Below are 23,637 nucleotides of genomic sequence, written 5' to 3'. Positions count from 1 at the left end.
CACTATATTCAACTTGGTATCAGAGCGGGTCGATCCCGCTCTGGTTTCGGTCTCGCATCTGTTCGTTATTGTCGTTTTCCGCCACCGCCCGCCGGCCGTCAGCCAGCCAGCCACAACTTTATTAGCCGAAAATTAGTTGAGGAGCTGAAGCTACCCATAGTAGACACACCACCTTATCAGGTGAGTCTAGAAGATGGACAAAAGAAACTGACCCATGGGTGGTGTGAGAAGGTTCGGATGAGTTTGGGGGAGGCGATCGTGGAGGAAGAATTCCATTTGTTTGAACTAGGAGGTGTGGGTATCATTTTGGGCGTAGAGTGGTTGGCTGAGTTGGGAGACGTGATGATAAACTGGAGAGAGATGACTATGGTGTACAACCAGGAGGGTACGAAGGTGAAGAGTAAAGGGGATCCAACGCTAGCCAGGCAACTAGTAGAACCGAAAGCTTTATTAAAGCTGACAGATGTGGAGACGTGGACGTTGGTTTGGGATCTGGGTCTAGCCGAGAAGGAGGTGGAAAGTGAGGGGCAGATGGAGTTGACAGATGTACAGAGGGCAGAGCTGGATAAGGTTCTGAAGATACATTCCAGTGTCTTCCAGGAGGTACAGGGGCTGCCCCCAAACAGAGATATGGAGCATCGAATACCTCTTAAGGAAGGGGTGGATCCAATTAACGTTCGGCCCTGTAGATATCCTCACCTCATGAAGGAAGAGGTTGAAAGACAGGTGACAGATATGTTGAGAGTTGGGATAATAAGACCGAGTACTGGTCCCTACTCTAGTTCGGTCATCATGGTCAAAAAGAAGGATGTGAGTTGGCGGTTCTGTGTAGATTATAGAGCTCTGAACCGTGCGACTATACCGGACAAATTTTCGATTCCGGTGAGGAGCTCCTAGATGAGTTGAGGGGGGACTAAATATTTCTCTAAGATTGACTTAAAGGCCGGATATCATCAAATTCGGATGGGTGAAGGAGATATTCATAAGACCTCTTTTAGGACTCATCAGGCTATGAGTTCCTGGTGATGCCGTTTGGCCTTACCAACATGCCGGCAACTTTTCAGAGCGCCATGAACGGCTTGTTGCACCCATATTTGTGGAAGTTTGTGCTTGTTTTTTTTGACGATATATTAGTGTACAGCCCGACATGGGGGAAACACGTGGACCATGTCAAAATAGTATTACAGGTGCTGGAGCGGAGTAAGTGGCTAGCTAATAAGAAGAAGTGTGAATTCGGGCAGGCGCAGATTCAGTATCTGGGGCATCAGATCTCCGAGAAGGGGGTAGAGATGGACCCGGATAAGACCAAGGCCGTTCGGGAGTGGGAGGAGTCGAGAACCTTGAAGGGTTTGAGAGGTTTTTTGGGCTTGACGGGGTATTATAGGAGGTTCGTGAAGGACTACGGCAAGATAGCCAAACCCCTAATTGAATTGTTGAAAAAGGGGCAGTTCGCTTGGACCGAACGGGCCAAAGAGGCAATGAACAGATTGAAGAAGGCGGTAACCTCGGCACCAATTCTAATGTTGCCAGATTTTACCCAGACTTTTCATATAGAATGTGATGCTTCAGGGGGAGGAATAGGGGCAGCGTTGAATGGAAGGGTGCAACATGGGAAGAAGAAGGACTGATAAGAGATCAATTTCCTGACTTCAACCTTGCGGACAAGGTTGTTCGGATCCCGGCAATATTAATAGGTCTTTGAAGGTTTATGTTAGGAAAAATAAAACATAGAAGTTAGTAAGAAGTGGTTAGGGATAGTTAATAGGAGTGTAAACATAAGTTAGGGTAAGTTTTATTTAGTAGTTAGGCAGTTTTTGTCTTTTAAGGAGGGGGTGTATACTAGTTATGGTTGTTGAGTGTTTTATTTCTGAACAAGGACTGTCCTGTGTAGAAGGGAATGTTTTCCCTTGGAGGTTGTTAATTGTTTTCAGTATTTTCCATTCAATAAACTGCTGTCTCACAGTGAGGTATCATTTCTCTGTTTGTGATTGTTTATTTTGATATAACAAGAAACCTAACACATGAGGTATCAACAAAGCCAAGGTGACCATACCTTGTTCATCAAACATTCCCTAGAAGACAAACTTACTCTATTCTTGGTCTTTGTTGATGATATGGCATGAGATAATGAACATGAGAAATAAATCTTGAAAGAAAATTTTGTTGTTTAGTTTGAAATGAAGGACCTAAGAAAATTAAAGTACTTCATTGGGATAGAAATTCAGCTCCAGCATTGAGCTTTATGTTTTGTTTTTGTATTTTGTTGCTTTACTGTCAGTTTATCAGTACGTTGTCTAGATTCTTGGAAAGAAACAATAATAATGGTTTAATACCATCTGATCATGTTTTTATCAATTTTTCAAGTTAGCAAAAACTTAAATTTGTCTTTTCATGCATTTTAGGTAAAAAAACATGCAGGTGATTGGTTTATTTTTTTGACATCGTTAGATCCTTCATTCATTATTTCTAGTTTTCATCCCTACTGCAAGTTTTCTAATTTGCTTTTAAACCGATATTTAGGGTTTAGATGCACTTGGGCTAGCAACCTTGGAGACAGCTGCTGCCAGAGTTCCCTTCAGTGGTTTCTTTTATTCCCCTGTATTGACTGATGAAGATATAACCAACTTGAGAACCTTCCAACGCCTTATGCTATTGCTGTTGGGAGCTAGAAGAAAAGAAGAGTTCAATACAGTAAGATTTTTATTTTATTTGAAGAGATTTATATCTATGGATTTTATAATCATGTGCATTTCAGTTTGAGGGCCACTTGACATTTTACCTTAAGTTTTAAACCTGGGAAGCAAGGACCTCAGTATGTCTTATGTCAAAACCTTCGGGCTTCATACCACACTATATCATATCAAATCTAGAAAATAATTATCTTCCCTATAAACAAAAAGTGTGTAGAAAATAAAAAATACAACAACCAAGCCTTCTTTTGCCTCTATACCAAAATCTATTTCAAACTAAAATCTTATAAAAGTGCTGTTCTTTTCTAACTGACTGCCCTTTAAAGACAATGAATAGTAAGCTTATTGTCACAACCACGCTGTTCATTATGTATTTTAGGAAGCTTTTCATTTTCTCCTTATTATAATTTTATTTTTTATCATAGGTGTATCTTGCTTTTAAAATTAGGATTGTGTATTGAAAAACAATCCCACAACTACAGGGATTTATTTCCTTAGAATTAGCTCTTTGTATTTCCTAAAATAAATAACAGGTTCATGTAGTTATAGGTCCAATGGTCTCATTATTGCAAAACAGAAGAAATATTTTTTTTCTCCAAATTTGGGACTGATAAATATAGGTTTTTGTTAAAAATATGGGTGGGGATTAAGTAATTATATTAATTAAATGTTGACAATATATAACTCTTTAGTTTTAATTCCTTAACGAGTTGCATAACACTCAATAAGAGTCCAGTGCTACAATATTAAAGTTGAATATTGGATTGAGTATTTAAGCCAAAAACTTATAATTAATAATTAGGACACAACTTTTTCTACTTAAGAGTAAAATAGTCCAAGCATCACAATTCAATTTGTGACTGGACCAATCTGATTTCCGCCATTGGATATTGATTTCACCTGCAACAAATAGTAGTTGGTAATACAGTTTTATAAAATGTATTGCCTGAGTTTTTATTATCTCTCAGAATAAACTAGGAACTCAACACATTTTTTTTGTGAAATGTTGAAACATAAAGTTAATGTAATTTATAATCATCAAAACCAAAAGAAAAGTGTTACATTTTAGATTCAGGGGTCATAAACATTTTTAAGGCGAGAAAACCTGACCTAAAAATGGTTCAATTGATTGTTAAGAGCCTTGCATTTTCTACTTGCATCTCCATGCACTCGTATGTGTAGAGGGAGATAATTCTATTAGCAAATTAAGGTGAAGGCTATAAGCCTGCGATTTGGCAATTATTTTCTCAGTGTGGAAAGTTATATAGTCTGACAATTATGTAGGCAAGTCAATGTAAAGGCTATCAGTCTGCGTAGGCAATTATGTTCTTAAGTTGTGTTCACATTGAAGGATGCATTTGGGAGGGAGGGAATTGATGGATTTGAGGGTAAGTTAATTGTTGTTTTTTTTAAGGGATTTGGAGATGAGTAGAGTAGATTTGGGAGTAAAGTTTGTAAAAATTAGTGTAGGATTTAACCAATGTAAAAGATAAAAAAAATAGTTTAATTAATAAAAATCGAAGATTACCAAAATGTCCTTAGTAGTAAAAATAATATATAATAATAATTTTTAATAATATATTTAATTGTAAAATTTATTATAAGGAGAAAAAAAATAAAAATTATTTTTTAAAATGAAAGAGAGAGAGTAACTGAGTTGAGTTGTATTCAAGTATTCATAAATTCTACCTCTCAAGATTAAGAAGAGAAAAAAGCCTACACCCACTCTGTTCTTTCTACTTCTGGTGCCATTTGCAGACTCTTCCTTGTTCAAACTCCATCCTTTTTCTCCTTCCATTTTTGGAAATACGAACACCCTCATGGAAGCAACACTCAACAACAACACCATTTCTGCAAGTTCAACTCCACCACAATCTGGGTTGTCTTCCTGTTCCTTCTTCTTCCACGTTCCTAGATCACGTACCACTTGCAACACAAAGTAAATGGGTGAGAAGCCATGAAAACAGCAAAACAAGAAGTGCACCTACCATTGGAATCGAATAAGGAAGCTTTGGAATCGGTTACGTTGGAACCGAATACATCATGCTCGTAACCTTACGAGTTCTTCATCTTTTTCTACATAAGGTGGAATCTATTCCACCTCCCTTGGAACCAAATACAGGAATCGAATACTCCATGCCTCATTTTGAATGATAGCAGAGGGGTAAAATAGGTTTTTGATATAGAATCATTGTAAATTTCTTCCCCATCAGCGAACATGTTAGGATATGGGGTGGTAGGGTATAATGGGTAATGGATTTAGGATAGAAATAAAGAGCGGGAAAGTTTGTTAGGCTGTTAGGGGGAGAAAGAGAGTATTGTTAGAATATTTACCCTATTTATCATGATTATATTATATCTAGGGTTACCATATTTATCATGATTATATTGTGTCTAGGATTATTCTATTTATCATGATTATATTGTGTCTAGGTTACCCTATTTATCATGATTATATTGTGTCTAGGTTACACTATCATGATTATATTGTGTCTAAGGTTACTCTAATTATCATGTACTCTTGTATCAATTTATTTTTATAAATAGAAGATTATGAGAGGGATCAATCAAACCCTCAAGAATTATTTTACAGTTTCAATCTCAAGTTGAAATCCCACATCGACTAGAGATAAGGCTAATTTATAATATATAAGTGAGGTGCAAACCTCACCTTACAAGCCGGTTTTGTGGGATTGAATTAGGCTTAAAGTCCACTTCTAACATAATATCAGAGTCATGGTTAGAGCCTATCCTAGTGAGTTCTAAGTGGGCATTCTATTCTTCTATTCCACCCGCTATCGGGTCGTTATCGGACCACCCAATTTCTACTATCACGCACGAGATGTCTATACCTCGGTGTGAAGGGAGTGTGTTGGAAGTCCCACATCGACTAGAGATAAGGCCAATTTATAATATATAAGTGAGTTGCAAACCTCACCTTACAAGCCGGTTTTGTAGGGTTGAGTTAGGCTTAAAGTCCATTTCTAACATGGTATTAGAGCCTATCCTAGCGAGTTCTAAGTGGGCATTCTATTCTTCTATTCCACCCGCTATTGGGCCGTTATCGGACCACCCAATTTCTACTATCACGCACGAGATGTCTATACCTTGGCGTGAAGGGGGTGTGTTGGAAGTCCCACATCGACTAGAGATAAGACCAATTTATAATATATAAGTGAGGTGCAAACCTCACCTTACAAGCCGGCTTTATGGGGTTGAGTTAGGCTTAAAGTCCACTTCTAACAAGTATAAATAAGCCTTTTGGTAATTTTGTGGGGGGAGTCATTTTCTTAGTATAGACAGGTCTTGAACCTTGTGAGGGGGATTAGGCCTCCATTAGGGCTATCTGTGTTCTTTCTTTGAATATCAATACAGATACCCATTCTTTTTACAGTGTTAATTCTTGTTTGTGTGTGTGATTGGGTTGTCTTAGTTAGGTTTCCAACTCAGGAACCTAACAAATTGGTCCGACCTGACGGATCGAGAATTAGAGCTCTGCTGTATCAAAAGGAGAATTGACGGATCGAGAAGCTGCCAGATCCAAATCGGAGGGAGAGCAAGATGGAAGGGAAGTTACATGCATTGGAGAACCGAATTGAAGGGAGGATGCGCGCGTTGGAGATTGCGGGAGAAGAATTGAAGGCGGACAATATGGGCATTCGCCAAGACTTAAATTAAAAGAGCTGACACGAGTGGTAGAGGGGTTGGCGCGAAATCTGGAACGAAATTCGGAAGGAAGTTAGGGGTCCAATAATAACAATCGACGAAGGAGAAGAGAGAGTTCGGAGAGGAGAAGAGAGAGCTCGGAGGAAGAATTGGAGGACGACCCAGGAGACACACCACCTAATTGGGTGAAACGGGTAGAATTACCCACTTTTGAAGGGCTCGACCCGATGGGATGGATTGCTCAAGTAGAGAAATTGTTCGGAGATTCAGAGGGTAGCGGAAGAGAAGGTACGATTGGCGTATATGAGCATAGAGGGGAGCGCTGGCTACTGGTTCAGAGCTTGGAATGAGAAAGCCAAGAATCGTTCATGGGATGGTTTGAAGGAAGCCCTGGTGATAAGGTTTGGAACCATTGTTGAGCGGTTGATGACATTGAGACAGACGGGGATGGTGGACGAGTATGTACAATACTTCAAGATATTGGCGGGTTGAACGAGGGTGCCGGAAGAGCAACTATTAGGATATTTCCTTGCGGGATTGAAAGAGGACATTCGGAATCAAGTCCGACAGCATGAACCGCAGGAATGGATGGTGGCGATGCGGATCGCAAGGGATGTCGAGGAGTTCCAGAGAGTCGCCGAACGGTCTGAGGACAAGTGCTATAGCCCAGACCGATCGGTAGTGGCCGAGCAGTCCGAGGCCATAGAAGACCAGTTGTCTGGGGGACGAACAAGCGGTGAGGTGACACGGTCCGAGGCCAGTCGCTATAACCCAGGCCGAGCGAGAGTAGCCGAGCGGTCCGAGACCGATAGCTATAACCTAGGCCGATCGAGAGTATCCGAGAGATGCGACTTCAATCAACCAGGCCGATCGGAAGCTGCCGAGAGTGTGGGGTCAGTATGGAACACCCGGAATCTGCCTTACTCAGAATTCCTGAAACAGAGAAAGGAGGGAAGGTGTTTCAGGTGTTGGGGACCGTTCGGCCCAGGCCCCTATTAGCCAGAAAGGAGTCGACGGATGGTTAGGTTGGCGGAGGATGAAGAGGAGGAGAGTGAAGGAGCTGAGACTGAATTAGACCTGGCTGGAGGCCCTATTCAGCCAAAAACGATGAAGCTGCACGGTCTGATAGGGCACTGAACGATATTGACCATTATAGGACGAATGGTAGCTGAACGAACAAGAGAACTAACTCTAGACTGGGGAAAATTAACTATGGTGAGAGTCCTCTACCTTTCGGTGCATCAGTACTTTGCTGTTCGGTGTAGAGGTCCTTGGCCGTTCGGTAGCTTCCTTTACCGTTCGGTGAAACTGTCTCTTTCACTGTTCCATCTGTTACAATACCCTCCCCGTGATGAAGAATGGAAATCATTGGAGGAGGATTTGCCACCACCCAAGCCTCCTGATTTGAATTGGAGGACATAGCCAGTAGGTTTCCTCCATATGGTAACACGATGATGAAAAGGAGCCATGAGATCAAGCGTCCCGTTTCCAACCTTGAGGACAAGGTTGTTCTGCAGCGGGGTGTAATGTTAGGATATGGGATGGGTAATGGATTTATGATAAAAATAAAGAGCGGGAAAGTTTGTTAGGCTGTTAGGGGGAGAAAGAGAGTATAAATAAGCCTTTTGGTAATTTTGTGGGGGGAGTCATTTTCTTAGTACAGACAGGTCTTGAACCTTGTGAGGGGGATTAGGCCTCCGTTAGGGATAAGAGGAGGATTAGGCCTCCATTAGCGCTATCTGTGTACTTTCTTTGAATATCAATACAAATACCCATTCTTTTTACAGTGTTAATTCTTGTTTGTGTGTGTGATTGGGTTGTCCTAGTTAGGTTTCCAACTCAGGAACCTAACAGAACATGAAACACGCCTTTCATCCCGCAAATCTCCTCCCTTCCCTCTTCTCAAATTCATTCAAACGAACATGAATAATGACTCTAATTCGTCCTACCAAATCACCTTGAACAGTATCATCCTTTAAAATAAACACAACATTAGTGTGGAAAGTAATACCCAAATTACTGATCTACAAGTTTACAGCTCCTCCCTTTGCTTGTCCCATCTCAGAGAATTCAGCCTCACAAACTTGTAATCGCACGACCTCTTCCTTTAGCAAGTCCACCTTAGTAATATTAACTTGCAGGGACTTGTTCACTTTTTCAGCTTGCTCTCTTTTGGAAACTCAATTTGGATGTCAGCTCTTTTTTACTCTGGGCACAATAACCAAGCCTACAGTCGCTGTCCTTCCTCTATAATTCGATATAACCCCAGTTGCATCCTTGTTGGCCTAGAACACGGACAATCTTAATCAAACCACTATTGTGCTTATCTTCCCACTTCTCAAAGGAAAAAGTCCTTTGTTGTTCGGTTTGTGTTCCAACCCGAGTTGATTTGACTTTTCACACTTACATGATTGTAGAGTGTTTTCTCATCGGTTGTCTTGAATGCGATAGAGTGAATAACCCATGATTGAATGTGAAAGAGCTTGATCGTGCACTATGACTGGACTCTTTTCCCCAAGTAGTCGGTTTCCAAATTCTGTGCAGTACACTGTTTAATGGGCATGTTTATCCTCACGACTAATGGTTTCCGCAGATGTATGTGTTAAGCTATCTTCAAAGAGACATGATACTTTTCTATTTTCATTTTACATGCACTGGAGAAGTCGTAAAGGCAAACTTGTTACACCATACCAAGGATAGTAATACCCTGTTTCGTCCCTCATAAGGCCGAACATATTTTCAGAATTGATGTTTTCTTGTTGGTTTGTAAATTGCAATATGATTATCTGTTTTGGTTTTTACGTGTTTTATTATACATGACTATGTAAGTCAGGCTTTCATCAATAAATATACATACTAAACTTGGAATGATAAATGGGTAATCATTTTACTGTGCTGTTTATCTTGTAAATGGTTTTTGTACTTGACATGTAGGGAAGCAGACAGGCGCGTCCTGACAAGAATCAAATACTGTACATGGAGGAGCTTTCTTCAGTTTTAAATCAAGTTGAATCCGTTCAAGACATTCTTCCTGTTCTTTCTATCATTCTCGAGGTAAATCTAGCCCTTACCATTTTTATTTAAGAATTGTAGCCACTTCCCCGTTTTTTCATTAGCCGGGACAAGTCACAGGTCAAGGAATTTTGCTCCTTGATATTGGCCTGTTTGTTTAAATATTTTTCATCAAATAATCACTTCATTTTAAAAAATATTCACTTTTGTTTATAGTTTTTTGTGTTTGTTGGAGTTTATTCAAAACAACGGGGAAACGGAAAAGAATCATAAATCTGGTTATAATCAAAAGTAATATCACAACTTCTCAAAATATTTTCATTGTCAGCAAACATGAATCAACTTCTACTTTTTTAAAATCTTTAAAAAATAATCATTAGAATATTATTATAATTACTTCTATTTAATCTTAAGCGCACTGTCCCTTTCTTCAATATACATATATAGCTGCTGAATCATGACTATCTTTGTCGTTGCCAGCTCCCACCAGAATCCCAGCAGCAATTGCTCCAATTGCCAGCCAACTTGATTAGACAGTTAATATCCCGTGCTGCTGCAAGAACTGTCAGGAGGGTGTTTTTGTGACGTGGATTCACAGAAGTGGCTGAACTTAAAATCTGTGTTCTTGTCATCAAGACCGGAGAGCATTGAATAAATAAATAGGGCTTCATGACGATGTCATAATCTCTTGGCATTCTTCTGTTCACAAATAAAACTTATGTTCTGCTTGTTTGATTTCTATTCAAAGAAAGAAGGTTATTAAACGGTGAACAGTCATCTCAAACACCATCATCATCATCATCTCTTTCTTGAATATCTTCATATGGCTTGAGTTGTTATCCTTTACGCAATGTTCCTTTGCGTGGATACTCCTGTTCACGCTGATTTGCGAAGATTGATTTGCGAAGAAAGTCATGTTCGTTTGCCACGATTTGTACGGAGGGAAAAGCGAGGATTTGCGAGATTCGGATACAAGGAGCATCCCGCTAATATGAGAAGATTTGCGATGATTTGGGTGGAAAAGATTGTTTTGCCCCGTCCTATTTTAAAAATTCCAAGCAAACCATTCAACCATGCTTAACGACGGAGTTGAAGAAGTGATGTGTATTCAGTTACAAAGAACGACGTAATTGGTTCGATGATGAAGAAGAGTTGCACAGTGGGCGTATTCGGTTACACGTGAAGCGTAACTGGTTACACCTTGGAGTTATGGTTGGAAATCATGCGTACTCGGTTATAGAGTACGAAATCCGATTCCAACGCTGCATTGGTGTCGTCTTTACTAAGGCTATGGTTGGGTCCAGCGTGAAAGGGAGGACGGAGAGGAGGAAGATGAGGGAGATTTCTGCAAGATGAAGGTTTGTGTGTTGGAGGAAAAGCAGCGGTGGTAAGTGCAGTAAAGTTCAACGACGAAGAGTTTGAGGATTCTGGTGAACAAGTAATTGATCCTTGTATCCTTCTCGAGGGTGTTAAGGAATTGGGTGACACAGGAAGCACGAGCAAGTCTGATCCAGAGCAGAGAGTGGAGGAGGTCGTTATTGTTGGTGCACTTGTAGATGAAATCCCATGGGAGACATGCGAGGAGGTCGAAGATGAAGCGAGACTTGAGGTACCTGACGGTGATCTTGTAGTGGTCGAGGACCAAGGAGAGTGAGTTGGAGTGAACTTCGTGATAGCCCACCAAGAATTGCATCACCATGTCCATCAGAAACACCAATTGTCCCGCTATGTCTAGGAGAAATATGTTGTTAGGTAAGCCTCTGAAGAAACCGAACTCCATGGAAGTGAAGAATGAAGAGTAAATCGCCCATATCAAAATGAAGTGCTTCCACAACAAATACCACCTGCATGCACCAGTGCATGCATCATTCATATTTCAGAATTTCACGCTTTATAAAACTCATAATAAGCCTTATGCTATTTTTATCAAGACCAAGACAACAAATTAATGTAGAAAGAAACTGGATCAACCATAATGAATATTAAGATGTTCTTTGTTTTCTTCGATATATGAGAGAATTAATTATTTTATTTTACTAAATTACAATTTTTTTACATTTTTCAAACTAATTTTAATAATTAATTTTAATTTTTTATTTTTTATAAACACTTTTACAATTAAATATAACATTAATAATTATTATTTTATATTACTTTTATAATTAAGGGCATTTTTGTAATCTTTAATTTCTACCAATTAAACTAATTTTTAAAATCTATCACATCAATCAAATCCTATACTAATTCTCACAAACTTTATTTTCAAATCCACTCTCAATTATCCACAAATCCATTCAAAAAAACAACTAAAAAATTACTCTCAAATTCACTCAAATTCATTCAAATCATCTCTCCCAAATCCCCACTTCCAAATACACCCAAAAGAACAATTGCAAATGTATTAATGAAGGTGTTTTTGAGGCTATGTAGCATATGTATCAATCAATTGCAATTTCTTGATGCTCTTCATGTTGGCTTTGGAAAAGGTATTTTTGTTTTGCTTTCCAGATTGGTTTTGTAATTTTAGTTATTTCTCTTTTCTGCTTTTCTCACCACCACATCATTTCCATGTCCCTTCATTTTCTCAACCAAACAATGTGTAAGCCGTCAACATCCTTGTTCAATTGCACCATACATGTTATCGTTACTCCTCTTTGTCGATCCAAGTTTTATTTTACTATATCTGAACTTTGTTAGATGAGATCTTCATCTAGGTTTTATTTTACTACCTCTCCAACACCAAATATCAATGCCATGATTTCCTCTTGTTATTGTCCGTCCAACCCTATCGACTGAAACTCACTCACCATCATCCATTAAGGAGACGAAAATTCTTGACCCTAGTTATATGACCTTTTCTTCCTGCACCTCTATTACTACTATTTGCAGACCCGTATTAGGGGGAAAATATTAAAATACCTTCTTTCACTGCTCCATGCCATTCTTGCTGTCATCGTTGACTGACTGTGTGTCGTTGTGTTAACATTGTTGCACCTCGTTTGGAAAGCTTAGATCTTAAATTAAGATAAATATGTTATTTTTAATTAGATTTATGAAACATGGGCGATATAAACACGATAGAGACATGGATATCTAACTAAATTGAAAAGTCTAGAACACGAAACACACACACACACACACACATATATATATATATATATATATATATATATATATATATATATATATATATAATTATATAACAAATCACATTTAACTTAAATTGAAAAAAAAACAAATAAAAAAATTTATGATTCAAATGGAAAATAATAGTTCAAATAAAAGAAATACGTAAAAGAAATTAATAGAAAGCGGTTAGAATTTAAAAATTCACTAAAATAATAAATTTTTAGTATAATATAAATTTTTCATCATGTTAAATTGTGTTTAAATAAAATAAATAAAAAAGTTATTTAAAAGTTCAAAGTTGGTGTACCTATACCTTCGGATGTTCTCCAAAATGGTCTTTATTCACTAAATTAATTATTGTGTTACGCCACTTCCAATCATGGCGGAGCTTCATAGGCTAAATTAGAATGAGGATCGTCAAGAAAAATAGCTCATGATATCATCTAAGATAAAGGGAACAGAGAAGGGAGAAAATATCGATGATGAATGAATATGTGTATAATTTAATTACTTAATCACAAATACACTGACTTATTTATATGAGTAATTTATTGACAGTTATCTAATGTTGACAGCTTTCAAATAGAAATTGTACAAAATACTGAGAAAGTTTCATAGTATATTTACATATCAATTATTTAACTTAGTATACAACTAACACTAACATTACATTGCTTTATGATCGACAGATATATAGATATATAGATTTATGAATACATCTTCATATCTAAAAATCTGTTGCTCAATCCAAAGCGTATTTCCAAACTTCAAAAACTAAAATTGTAAAAGATAATATTTTAGATTTTTTTTAACACCAAGCAAAGTTGCATGAAAAAACCGAGAGTAGAACAAAAAATAACGCAAAATCACAAAGATGCCCTGGCCTTTCGCATTCACGAATCATGAGGTCAGGTTCACTGATTTAAAGCCCAAAATAAGGTCCATGCTCTCTCATTCACTCCATTTTAAATACTACTTTTTCCCTTATTTTTCTATTTCCCAATTTCTTTCCGTAACCGTTTCTGTTTCGATAAGGTTTCAGTGAGAATGCTCAGCACGTTCGTGAAGAGATCTGTGCATAAACTCGGTTCTCTGTGTTGGATTTAATGGGATTGGAGGGTCAGGTAAAGCAAGAACCGCTGTAATCTCATGTCTGTTATAGTTAGTTGTTGTTTTACCTATTCCACCAATTCCATGTATCACTATTGTGAGAACGCGGGTGATTACTCTCTATCTTTCAATGTCTGCTTCCGTCGAACGGACAAGACAAGTACAGTGGCTTCTTTCTCTCCTTCGTCTGTAAGTAAATTAATTTTAATATCATTAACTGATTTTTTTTTTCTTTTTTTCTCGATTTTGGCGTGAAGTTCACGGATCTGAGAGTTTTAAGGTTTACTTCTTTTCTTTATAAAAGAAGTGTTTGAAACTTTACGATTTGAGTTAGGCCTGGAAAAGAATTAACTTCAGGTTAGTTGGAGGCAGCGGATAATGTTAAATAAAAATAATTTGACAAAAATACATGCGTGTTTAATTATTTTTATGATAATAAAAAATAATAAAATAGTTATTTGAATTTTTAAAAAACTTAAATTTAGAAAAAATGGTTAAATGAAAAAAGTAATTAATTTAAAAAAAAATGGTTAAATATGATTTTAGTCCCTAAACTATCAAGCGATTTTGTTTTTAGTCTCTCTTTCAAACTTTTCTGCATTTTGATCATTCTGTTTAAAGAAACTATAATTTTTCTTCTTCAAAACCAACGACGGTAAAAAGAAGCTGAGCTCGCTAGCGGTGGAGTATCACGTCATTTTTTTTTCTCACACTGAGTCAATCTTTCTAGCTTTTCTCCCACCATCACCAACCATCCTGGTCATCGTAGAGCCGTCGTTAATGCGCCATACCACCACGATCCAGAAACCTGACCTAGAAATAGTAGAACCCTAATTGTGATGGCAACCTATATCACGTCTTCTCCCTTTCGCCACACCACTGTTCATCTCCTTTGTTGATAGGGGGAGCATTTTAATAGCTAAACCTAATCCCTGTGATATTGGTTTTTGATGATAACAATACATTGTTAATAAAAACACACGTGTACGTACTATGTTATATGTGTTTATTATTATTATGAAAGATGCACATATTGTGATGGTCACATTTGAAATATTGTGTTGATTGATGCATACTACTGGGCTTGTAAAAGTGATCATATCTGTGTTGCACAATATATGTTTTGAAATAGAAAATCACATCCACAAAAGTATATTTGCATGACTTAATCGATTACAGTGTTGTGATAATTAATTAAGGTCATTAGACAACTTGAGTTTTAAAGTGTGGCAAAACAACAAGTTTTGAATCGATTACATTAATTGGTAAATCGATTAAAATTCGTGTGTTTGCACATATCTTTTTCAAATGTGCTGTGATGAATTTTGGAAAGAAAAGTTTTCAAAAATCTGCTAGGTGTTGAAGCTTAATCGATTACATGGATTGTGTATTCAATTAAGTCTGTTAAAATTTGAAAACTGACTTATTAATTGCGTATTCAATTAATGAAAATCGATTGCATTAATTGTGTATTCAATTAAGGAGCCAAGTTAGTTGTAATTTTGTTACACCTGTGAAATGTAACTGATTACATAAGTTGGCTAATCGATTAAATTGCGTTAGGATTGACTTAAACTATATATTGACATAATGATTGAATTTCAATAAGAGAAGAAGAAAATTGAGATTTACATTTTCATATATGATTCATATTCGTTTGAGAAGTTTTACAGAGGTGATCAAAAGCTCTAAGAAACAAGAACTTGAAGTGGTTTACTGTTCTTGAAGATTTCTTGAGCAACAAACTTGACTGGATTAAAGAGGCTAATGTTGTTTGATCAGGAGAAGAAGATTCACGATCTTTGATTTGTGGTTTCCTGTGCGTGCAGCCAGGAAGAAGAACGTGGTGTTCTTTGTACTTTGAGAGGGTTCTCAAAGGGGTGACTGCAGGAGATGATTGTTCTTGCTACATGTTTTTGTATTGGCTATATTAGATTAGTAAGTTAGAGAGGTTGTTTACATTTTGACAGGATTGGTCGCTGTAAAAGTCTTGTTGTAAAAACTCATATCTCTATAGTGCAATTGGCTTTCAATCTCAGGTTGATTGAAATGACACTAGATGTAGGCATTGAGGCCGAACAAGTATAAAAATCACAGTTTGATTTTCTTCTTCTATCTCTCTACATTAATCGATTACATATTGTCATTAATTAATTACACATATTGTTTCATTGCAAGCACATTGCTTATTGTCCAAGAAAGATTTAAAGAATCATACCATTTGCGAAAAAGATTTGAAAAGCGTTTATTTTTATAAAACACCAATTCACCCCACTCTTGGTGTTGAGAAACAAAGCTCATCAATTCTAACGATTGGTACTAGAGTTGGTTATCAAAAATTATTTGAAAAACAAATCGATTAACCTTTTTGTATAATCAATTGTTCGATCCTGAAATGACTTTTGTTTCTCACGCTTTTGGTGAGGGTGCATCCACAAATAGACCACCTCTATTTGCTGGGAAAAACTATGTTTTTTGGAAAATCATATTGCAAATCTTTCTTGAGTCAGTAGACAAGGGTGTATGGATGCTACTCTCAATGGTCCATTTGAACCAACTCATGTGATTAATGGAAAAATTGTTTTAAAAAATTTTTCTTTAAGAGGAAAATAGTTATTGCCTCTACTCTTACAATTGATGGGTTTTTTAGGGTTTTCCAATGCAAGACAGCTAAAGAAATGTGGGAAGTTCTTGAAGTTACGCATGAGGGAACAAATGAAGTCAAGAGGGCCAGAAAGAATTCCCTGGTGCAGGAGTATGAAATGTTTAGGATGAAAGTTGGAGAGACCATATATAACATGCAAAAAAGGTTCACGCATATAGTCAACCACTTGATGGCTCTCGGCAAAGCTTTTGAAAAGGAGGAAATCAACATCAAAATTCAGAAAAGCCTAAACAGAAGTTGGCAACCAAAGGTAACTACCATATCTGAGTCATAAGATTTAACTAACATGAATATGGCTACTTTGTTTGGAAAGCTTAGGGAACATGAGTTGGAGCTTGGTAGATTGAGGGAAGAAGAGGAGATTCAACAAAAGCAATCGATTGCACTCAAAACTACCAACAAAAGAACCTGAAGAAAGGCTGAATCTGAGGTAGACTCTGATGCAGAAATATCTGAAAAAGAAGTCATGAACATGATGGTAAAAAAGTTTACCAAATTTATGAAAAGTAGAACTGCTACAACTGACTATGCAGGTAACTCTAAAGGAGGAAGAAAGAACTCCAAGACCAGCACTGTTACATGCTATGAATGCGGCAAAGATGGTCATATCAAACCGGAGTGTCTATAGTTGAAAAACAAACAAAAGGCTGACTCCAAGTATCCATAGGACAAGAGAAGAAGTAAACAAAGGAAGGCTTACATTGCTTGGGAGAACAACGATGATGACACATCAAGTGATGATGATCAAAGTGTAGAGAAAGAGTCAAACCTATGTTTCATGGCTGGTTCAACACATTCAGAAGATAGTGACAACGACTTTGAAAATGAGCCTATCGAAGTAAAGTATGACTTGTTGCTGGATGATTTTCAAGAATTACATGCAGAAGCTATGAAATTGCAATACAAGGTAAATCGGTTATATTCTGAAAGGAAAGATTATAAATATCAAATTAACAACCTTGTTTATGAAAATGATGGAAGAGCGGCTCCGAGAAGTGACTGAAGGCGCGATCCGGACTTCCTCAATGAGAGAATGAAGCAGCGGAATGATTAAGAACACGATAAGAACACATGAATCTGAGAAGAACTCAAGAAACTAGGGTATGTTCGGTAGAAAACCCTAGAAACATGAAGAACCCTAAAATGGACCATTGGAACCCTAGAAAAGAGGGGAAACTTGAATCAGACCGATTAAACGGTGAAAAATGGAGATTGAAAGGCGAAAAAGGTTCTAATGGTGGAAAATAAGGTTTCAATCGGTGGAAACGTGGATTGAAGGTGAAACAAGGTTTTAATCGGTGGAAATAAAAAGAAATGGTGGAAGAAGATGGATCTGTGAGGACAAAGAGGATTACCGTGATGGAAGCAATGGCTCACGACGAAGAGAGCTCTCAAGAGAGAGTGAGACACTTTGTGATGTGCGAGGGATGTTCGTGAGTGAAATGAAGATGTGGCGATTGATGTGGAGGTAAAAGCGTTGATGCTGGTAGATGCGCTGACGAAGCAACGAGGTCGCTGACGTGTGGTTGCTAAGCTGTACAGTATCGATGGAAAGGTGAACCAGTGAGGATGATGAGAGAGAAGCACAATGGTGATTGGTGAAAATGAAAATGGAGGGAAATGTGCCGGAAGGTGGCTAGAGGGAGTCCTTGGACTCTCCAGCCTGACTTTCAAGGAGAATTATTCTGGTTTCGGAAATATAATTCTCATTCATCTCAAAAGTGCCCAATACAAGAGAGGAGCTGGGTGTTTATAATAACCGATACTCCTTGCAAGCTGATATACATATACAATAAAATGTAAAAATTACAAAGAAAACATCGAGGAAGGTACGCCAGGCAGGATTGCATCATACCCTCCCTCTTAAAAAAAAGATTTGTCCTCAAATCTGGCAATCGTCTTATGAAGAAACTCCAAACAGTCTTGGGAGCATGGCCATCTTGTAATGGCCTTATTCTGTTAGATATAATTTTCTTCCTCCTGGATCAAACACGAATCTGCAATACACATCAAATATATCTTTGATTAATATTGGTCCAAGAAAGAGCGGCTCCGAGAAGTAACTGAAGGCGCGATCCAAACTTCCTCAACGAGAGAATGACGCGGCGGAATGATTGAGAACATGATAAGAACGCAGGAATCTGAGCAGAACTCAAGAAACTAGGGTTTGTTCGGTAGAAAACCCTAGAAACACGAAGAACCCTAAAATGGACCGTTGGAACCCTAGAAAAGAGGGGAAACATGAATCAGACCGATTAATAGGTGAAAAACGGAGATTGAATGACGGAAAAGGTTTTAATGGTGGAAAATAAGGTTTCAACCGGTGGAAAACTTGATTGAAGGTGAAACAAGGTTTTAATCGGTGGAAATCAAAAGAAATGGTGGAAGAAGATGGATCTGTGAGGACAAAGAGGATTACCGTGATGTAAGCAATGGCTCACGACGAAGAGAACTCTTAAGAGAAAGTGAGACGCTCTGTGATGTGTGTTAACGGTTTAAAATACCATTATCTGTGATGTAATTTTCATGCTAAATGCACCCTTTTTCACTTAGAAACTTGCTTTGACTCATGTTTTTGCTTTAGTTTTGTGAATAAGAGAGTTGAGGTTATACTTGATGATTTTATCACCAAATTCCCTTGATTTTGTAGGCTATTGGAATGATTTAAAGGAATAGTTAAAGTACCAAATAGTTGGAATACAGAAAAGTCAACCAAAGTGAAGAAAAGTCAACCAGAATGTAGAAAAGTCAACCAGAAAAGTCAACTATGAAGCTTGGGCGCCCATTTTGGAGGCTTGGGCGCTAGAAATCGACGTCCACCGCCCGGGTGCCCAAAAAGGGGCGCCCGAGCGTCGCAGATCTGGCCCAGGTTTTGCTCTGTTTCGACTCTTTTTGACCTGGCCCTATTTCTACTCTTTTCCAACTTTATTTAAAGGACCCAGGCGGTCTAGGTTTGGTATCTCTAGTTGGAGCAACACAACAACACACTCTTCTACTCTCTAAAGGCGGATCTGGAGGCGGGAGCTTCGTCTTCTACTCTTAGGGTTTCACTATCTCATGCTTTTCCATTATTCATATAGTTTCTCCATGTCTATGGGGAACTAAACTCTATTTGTTGTTGGGGAATGATGTAACCTTGTGAACTCTCATGTATTTGAATTGATTCTTAATTTATATGTTTTTTCATTAATTATTAGGGAATTCATCTGTTTCAATGCTTGCTCTATTTAACTCATTTAGTAGCATGATTTATGAATTACATGAGTGTCGGGAGGTTCCTTACAATTCAGGTTCTTGTTGAATTCTCCCAAGGGTAATATTTCTCAGGGATGAGGGTATGAGTACTTGGTCGTCTTAAGCTCTTGATCTTCATACTTAATTTTCTAGGAACGCTAAGAATTGCACGAACTAGGAACTAAGACAGACTTATTGCGCCAAGGGATCGGGTTTGAAGTAATTTAATGAGTGACGTTAATATTAATGTAAAAAGAATAATTCTTATATGCATGAGAGTAAACTTGGTGAAATCAAACCCTAACAACATACTCATCTCATTTTATAAACAACCTCTGTTCATCTTTGTGTTACTTTACTATTGATCAATTTGCATTCATATTTAATTTTATGTTTTTGCATTTGAAACCAACAATCTCATTTTATTTAAGTCTTAATTAATTGAGTTATCACACAACTGTTTAATGCCAAGAGTCTTCAGGGATACGATACTTAGTCTTACCATTTTATATTACTTGTGCGATTCGGTACACTAGCCGATCCATCAAAAAGTTTTTGGTTTCGTTTCTAGAGATAAAAAATTATTGTCAACAATGTGCGAGGGATGCACGAGAGTGAAATGAAGATGTGGCGATTGATGTAGAGGTAAAAGCGTTGACGCTGGTAGATGCGTTGGCGAAGCAACGAGGACGTTGACGTGTGGCTGCTAAGTTGCACAGTATCGATGGAAAGGTGAACCAGCGAGGATGATGAGAGAGAAGCACAAATGTGATTGTTGAAAATGAAAATGGAGGGAAATGTGCCGGAAGGTGGCTCGAGGGAGTCCTTGGACTCTCCAGCCTGACTTTCAAGGAGAATTATTCGGGTTTCAGAAATATAATTCTCATCCATCTCAAAAGTGCCCAATACAAGAGAGGAGTTGGGTATTTATAGTAACTCATACTCCTTGCAAGCTGATATACATATATAATAAAATGTAAAAATTACAAAGAAAACATTGAGGGAGGTACGTCAGGTAGAATTGCATCAGAAAAAGAGAAGCTTAAGAATGAATTAGAACTTGTTTTGCAATCTGTTAACAATTCTGTTAAAACTTAAATTCAGATTGTGGAGAAAGATTGTGAAAACTGCACTGCTCATTTAGAAAAGATTGATTACTTGACTTGCCTGTTATCAAAGTTCACTCTAGGAAGAGATAATTTAGAAGCTGTTTTAAAGTCACAGGGTAAAGCTATCAACATACAATGAATAGGTTATAAGGCAAAGAGTAACAGAATAAATTCTAAGAAATTTATTGAACTAAGCAAACCTATTACCAATGCATGCTTTTAATGTAATACTATTGGGCATATAGGAAGAAATTGTTATTACAAAAAGGTTGGTGTTCCAAGTGGAAGGTACAAATGGATACCTAAAGAACAACCTCCTGAGACTAACCAAAAAGGTCCCAAGTTTATTTGGGTACCTACAATAAAACCGTTTAAGAGTTTTGCAGGAAATTGAGCTTCTACAGAAGCAGGAAAGTGCTCAAGGATGGATTTCAGTGGAATATATCACAGATTCTTGAGTGACTCAATGTGGTAACATAAACTATCAAATTCATGTATTCATGCATCATTAAATTTAGTTGTGAATGGATGTTGTATGCATATTTGCTTATAGTTTGTATGATTGATGATTTTGCATGAAAAATTGTTTTCAAGACTTTTAATCGGTTATGTTATAAATGAAATCGATTAGCTTTTCAGTGTGTTTCTCTGTTTTGATTAAAGCTGTGCTGAAATGAAATTACTAATAAATTTAATAAAATGAATTAAATATTTTGATATGGGCTTTTATGTTTGAAAAATTGAAATGAGCCTACTACTGAAAATACTTTGTTACGTGCCTTATATCTTCTGAAGTTGAAAAATCTTTGTGAAAGTTGTGTTCTGATCCTCAACCCTAACTGTGCTAAGTGTGTCTCTAATACTCATATCCGAAATGGCTTCCCCATCCTCTCGACGTGGAAAGCATCCTCATGAAGAGAAGCGCAAAGATTTCGTTTGCTTTTGGGGTTTCAAAAAAGTAATCCGGTATAAATGCTTGAGCATTCAGTTCTTCAGCAATGAGGGATTCATTTTTCAAGAATGGTTGGTTTATTTGGGGCCATCCAAGTTTGTGGAATTCGAAGGAGACTATTACCCAAACCTTATGAAAGTGTTTTATGCGAACATTCAGGCTAAAGGGAATATTATTCACTCCCGTGTGAAGGGTGTTGATATTCGCATTGATGAAGCTGTTTGGAAAACAATTGCTGGGTTTCGTTCAGGAGGTATGGAATGTCATCAAGACATACAAGGAGTTAACAAGATGACAATCTATAAAGACTGCTTGTGAAACTCTGAAGAATCAGTAGACAATAATCTTTTCAGTGTTGGTAACCTCAAGATGAATGAGAGATTGTGTGATTTTGTGATTGTCTGGATTCTACTTCTTAGAAATGAAAAACATACTGAACTGACAACTGAAGATGTTTATCTGCTACATGCCTTAAGGGCCAAGATACCAACTGATTGGAAATCTGTTGTGTGTGATCACATGACAAGGATTACTAGATAACAAGTGCACCATTTTCCCTATGTTGTTTTCATTAGTAGGAATCGAAGACTTCATTGTGTGGATACTTCAAATGAAATTAGTGTAAGGTGCTCAAAGAGAAATATAATTGAGAAAATGTCTATGCATCATATGGGTCTCAGAAGAGATAGACTTGGATGGGTAGTTAATGATGAAAACAATACAAAAAGATGAGGAAATTGACCCTGCCAATACTGACAACTCCAAGTACTACTTAAAATTTCAATCTGAATTTGAAGAGTTTGTGGTAAATGAATTCAAAAGACTGGATAAAAAGTTATCCAAGCTGAGAAAGTCTCTATCTAAAATGCACAGAAAAATGGAGTATGCATTAAGGATTAATGCATTTGGAGGTACTTTTGCAGATGAATCAGAAAGTGAAGGGGACAAAGAAATTTTACGTTGTGTTCACTTGAACATAAAACACTATTCATGAAGATTTGAGAGCGATGAATTCAGGTGAAATCTGCGACGACTGATTTGTAGAGAATTGCGGGATGGAGAACTTTTCTATCACCCGCAAATGTGGTGAGATTTGGTGGGATGGAGGGTATAAAGTCTCATTTGTCCTTTGATTATTCTATAATTCCATCTCAAGTTGGCTTGACCACGCGTATAGATTCGGTTCTAGTATTGGTGATATTCGATTCCAATCATGTGCGTAATAAAAGTAATGGGTGCATTCAGTTCCATTGGCGTTGGATCCAGTTCCAATTACAAAATCAAAATTGACAAAAGGAAAACATAATAGACAAAGGGAGATAATTACTAGATAAGAAGATAGGCACGTTTCACCTGCGTGCTTCGACGAAGGCTTCTTCGCCCCACGCATACCAATCAACCTTGAACGAAGCCATAGGGATGAGGTTGAGAGTGAGACGTTTTGGTGATAGTGGGAAAGAGAATTTGAAACTTGAGGAAGGGAAGGGTTGGTGAGAGAGAAGACGTGGTAGGAGGAGAACAAAGGGAGAAGAGGAGTGGGTGATGCGGTGAAGCATAGAAACCAAAGAACAAGAGTCCCTAGGGAATGGAAATTTCCAATTGCACATTGTCGAGGAACTAGGAGGTTAGTTGCTATGTGTAGCTCTTCCCTCATCAACACATGGACCTGGTTTTTTATTATGTTGATAGCAAATTATTATTACATTGTTGTTACTCTAAATAGAGTAGTAATATTATTACATTATTACTATTTTAATTATTATAAGAATTAAAATATGATGTAAAAAATACAACGTCAACAAAGTAGAATTAAAATTCAACTAGTTTTAATTATTTAATTTTTTTTACAATTCCTCTCATGATTAAAAATAATTGTTTTAATTTATTAAATTACAATTTTTTATATTTTAATAATTATTTTTAATTTTTTACTCTTTATAAACATTTTTACAATTAAATATAACATTAACAATTATCATTTTATATTACTTTAATACCTAGGGGTATTTTGGTAATCTTCAATTTCTACTAATTAAACAATTTTTTTTATCTATCACATCAATCAAATCC

General features: G+C 37.3%; 1 protein-coding gene and 1 long non-coding RNA gene across 2 annotated transcripts in view; both read left to right on the top strand.

The window, feature by feature from the left end:
- Nucleotides 1-10,139, top strand: part of LOC124829769 (Protein kinase superfamily protein) — a 28,154-nt gene extending 18,015 nt beyond the window's left edge. The window contains exons 19-21 of the mRNA XM_047303332.2: nucleotides 2,521-2,691; nucleotides 9,291-9,410; nucleotides 9,849-10,139. Coding sequence (XP_047159288.1) covers nucleotides 2,521-2,691; nucleotides 9,291-9,410; nucleotides 9,849-9,953 — 396 coding nt within the window. The 3' untranslated portion in view covers nucleotides 9,954-10,139. The remainder of the gene's footprint in view (nucleotides 1-2,520; nucleotides 2,692-9,290; nucleotides 9,411-9,848) is intronic.
- A 3,138-nt stretch (nucleotides 10,140-13,277) lies between these two features.
- Nucleotides 13,278-15,722, top strand: LOC148200476 (uncharacterized). The gene is made up of 2 exons (XR_015786256.1): nucleotides 13,278-13,436; nucleotides 13,540-15,722. It is a non-coding gene; the product is annotated as an uncharacterized LOC148200476 (long non-coding RNA).
- The last annotated feature ends 7,915 nt before the right edge of the window (nucleotides 15,723-23,637 follow it).

This window comes from Vigna umbellata, chromosome 4 (genome assembly GCF_029865625.1).
Source record: "Vigna umbellata cultivar VRB3 chromosome 4, Vumbellata_1.0, whole genome shotgun sequence".
Classification (NCBI taxonomy): domain Eukaryota; kingdom Viridiplantae; phylum Streptophyta; class Magnoliopsida; order Fabales; family Fabaceae; genus Vigna; species Vigna umbellata.
Note: the sequence above shows the minus strand (reverse complement) of the source record. Positions and strands in the feature narration are given on the sequence as shown.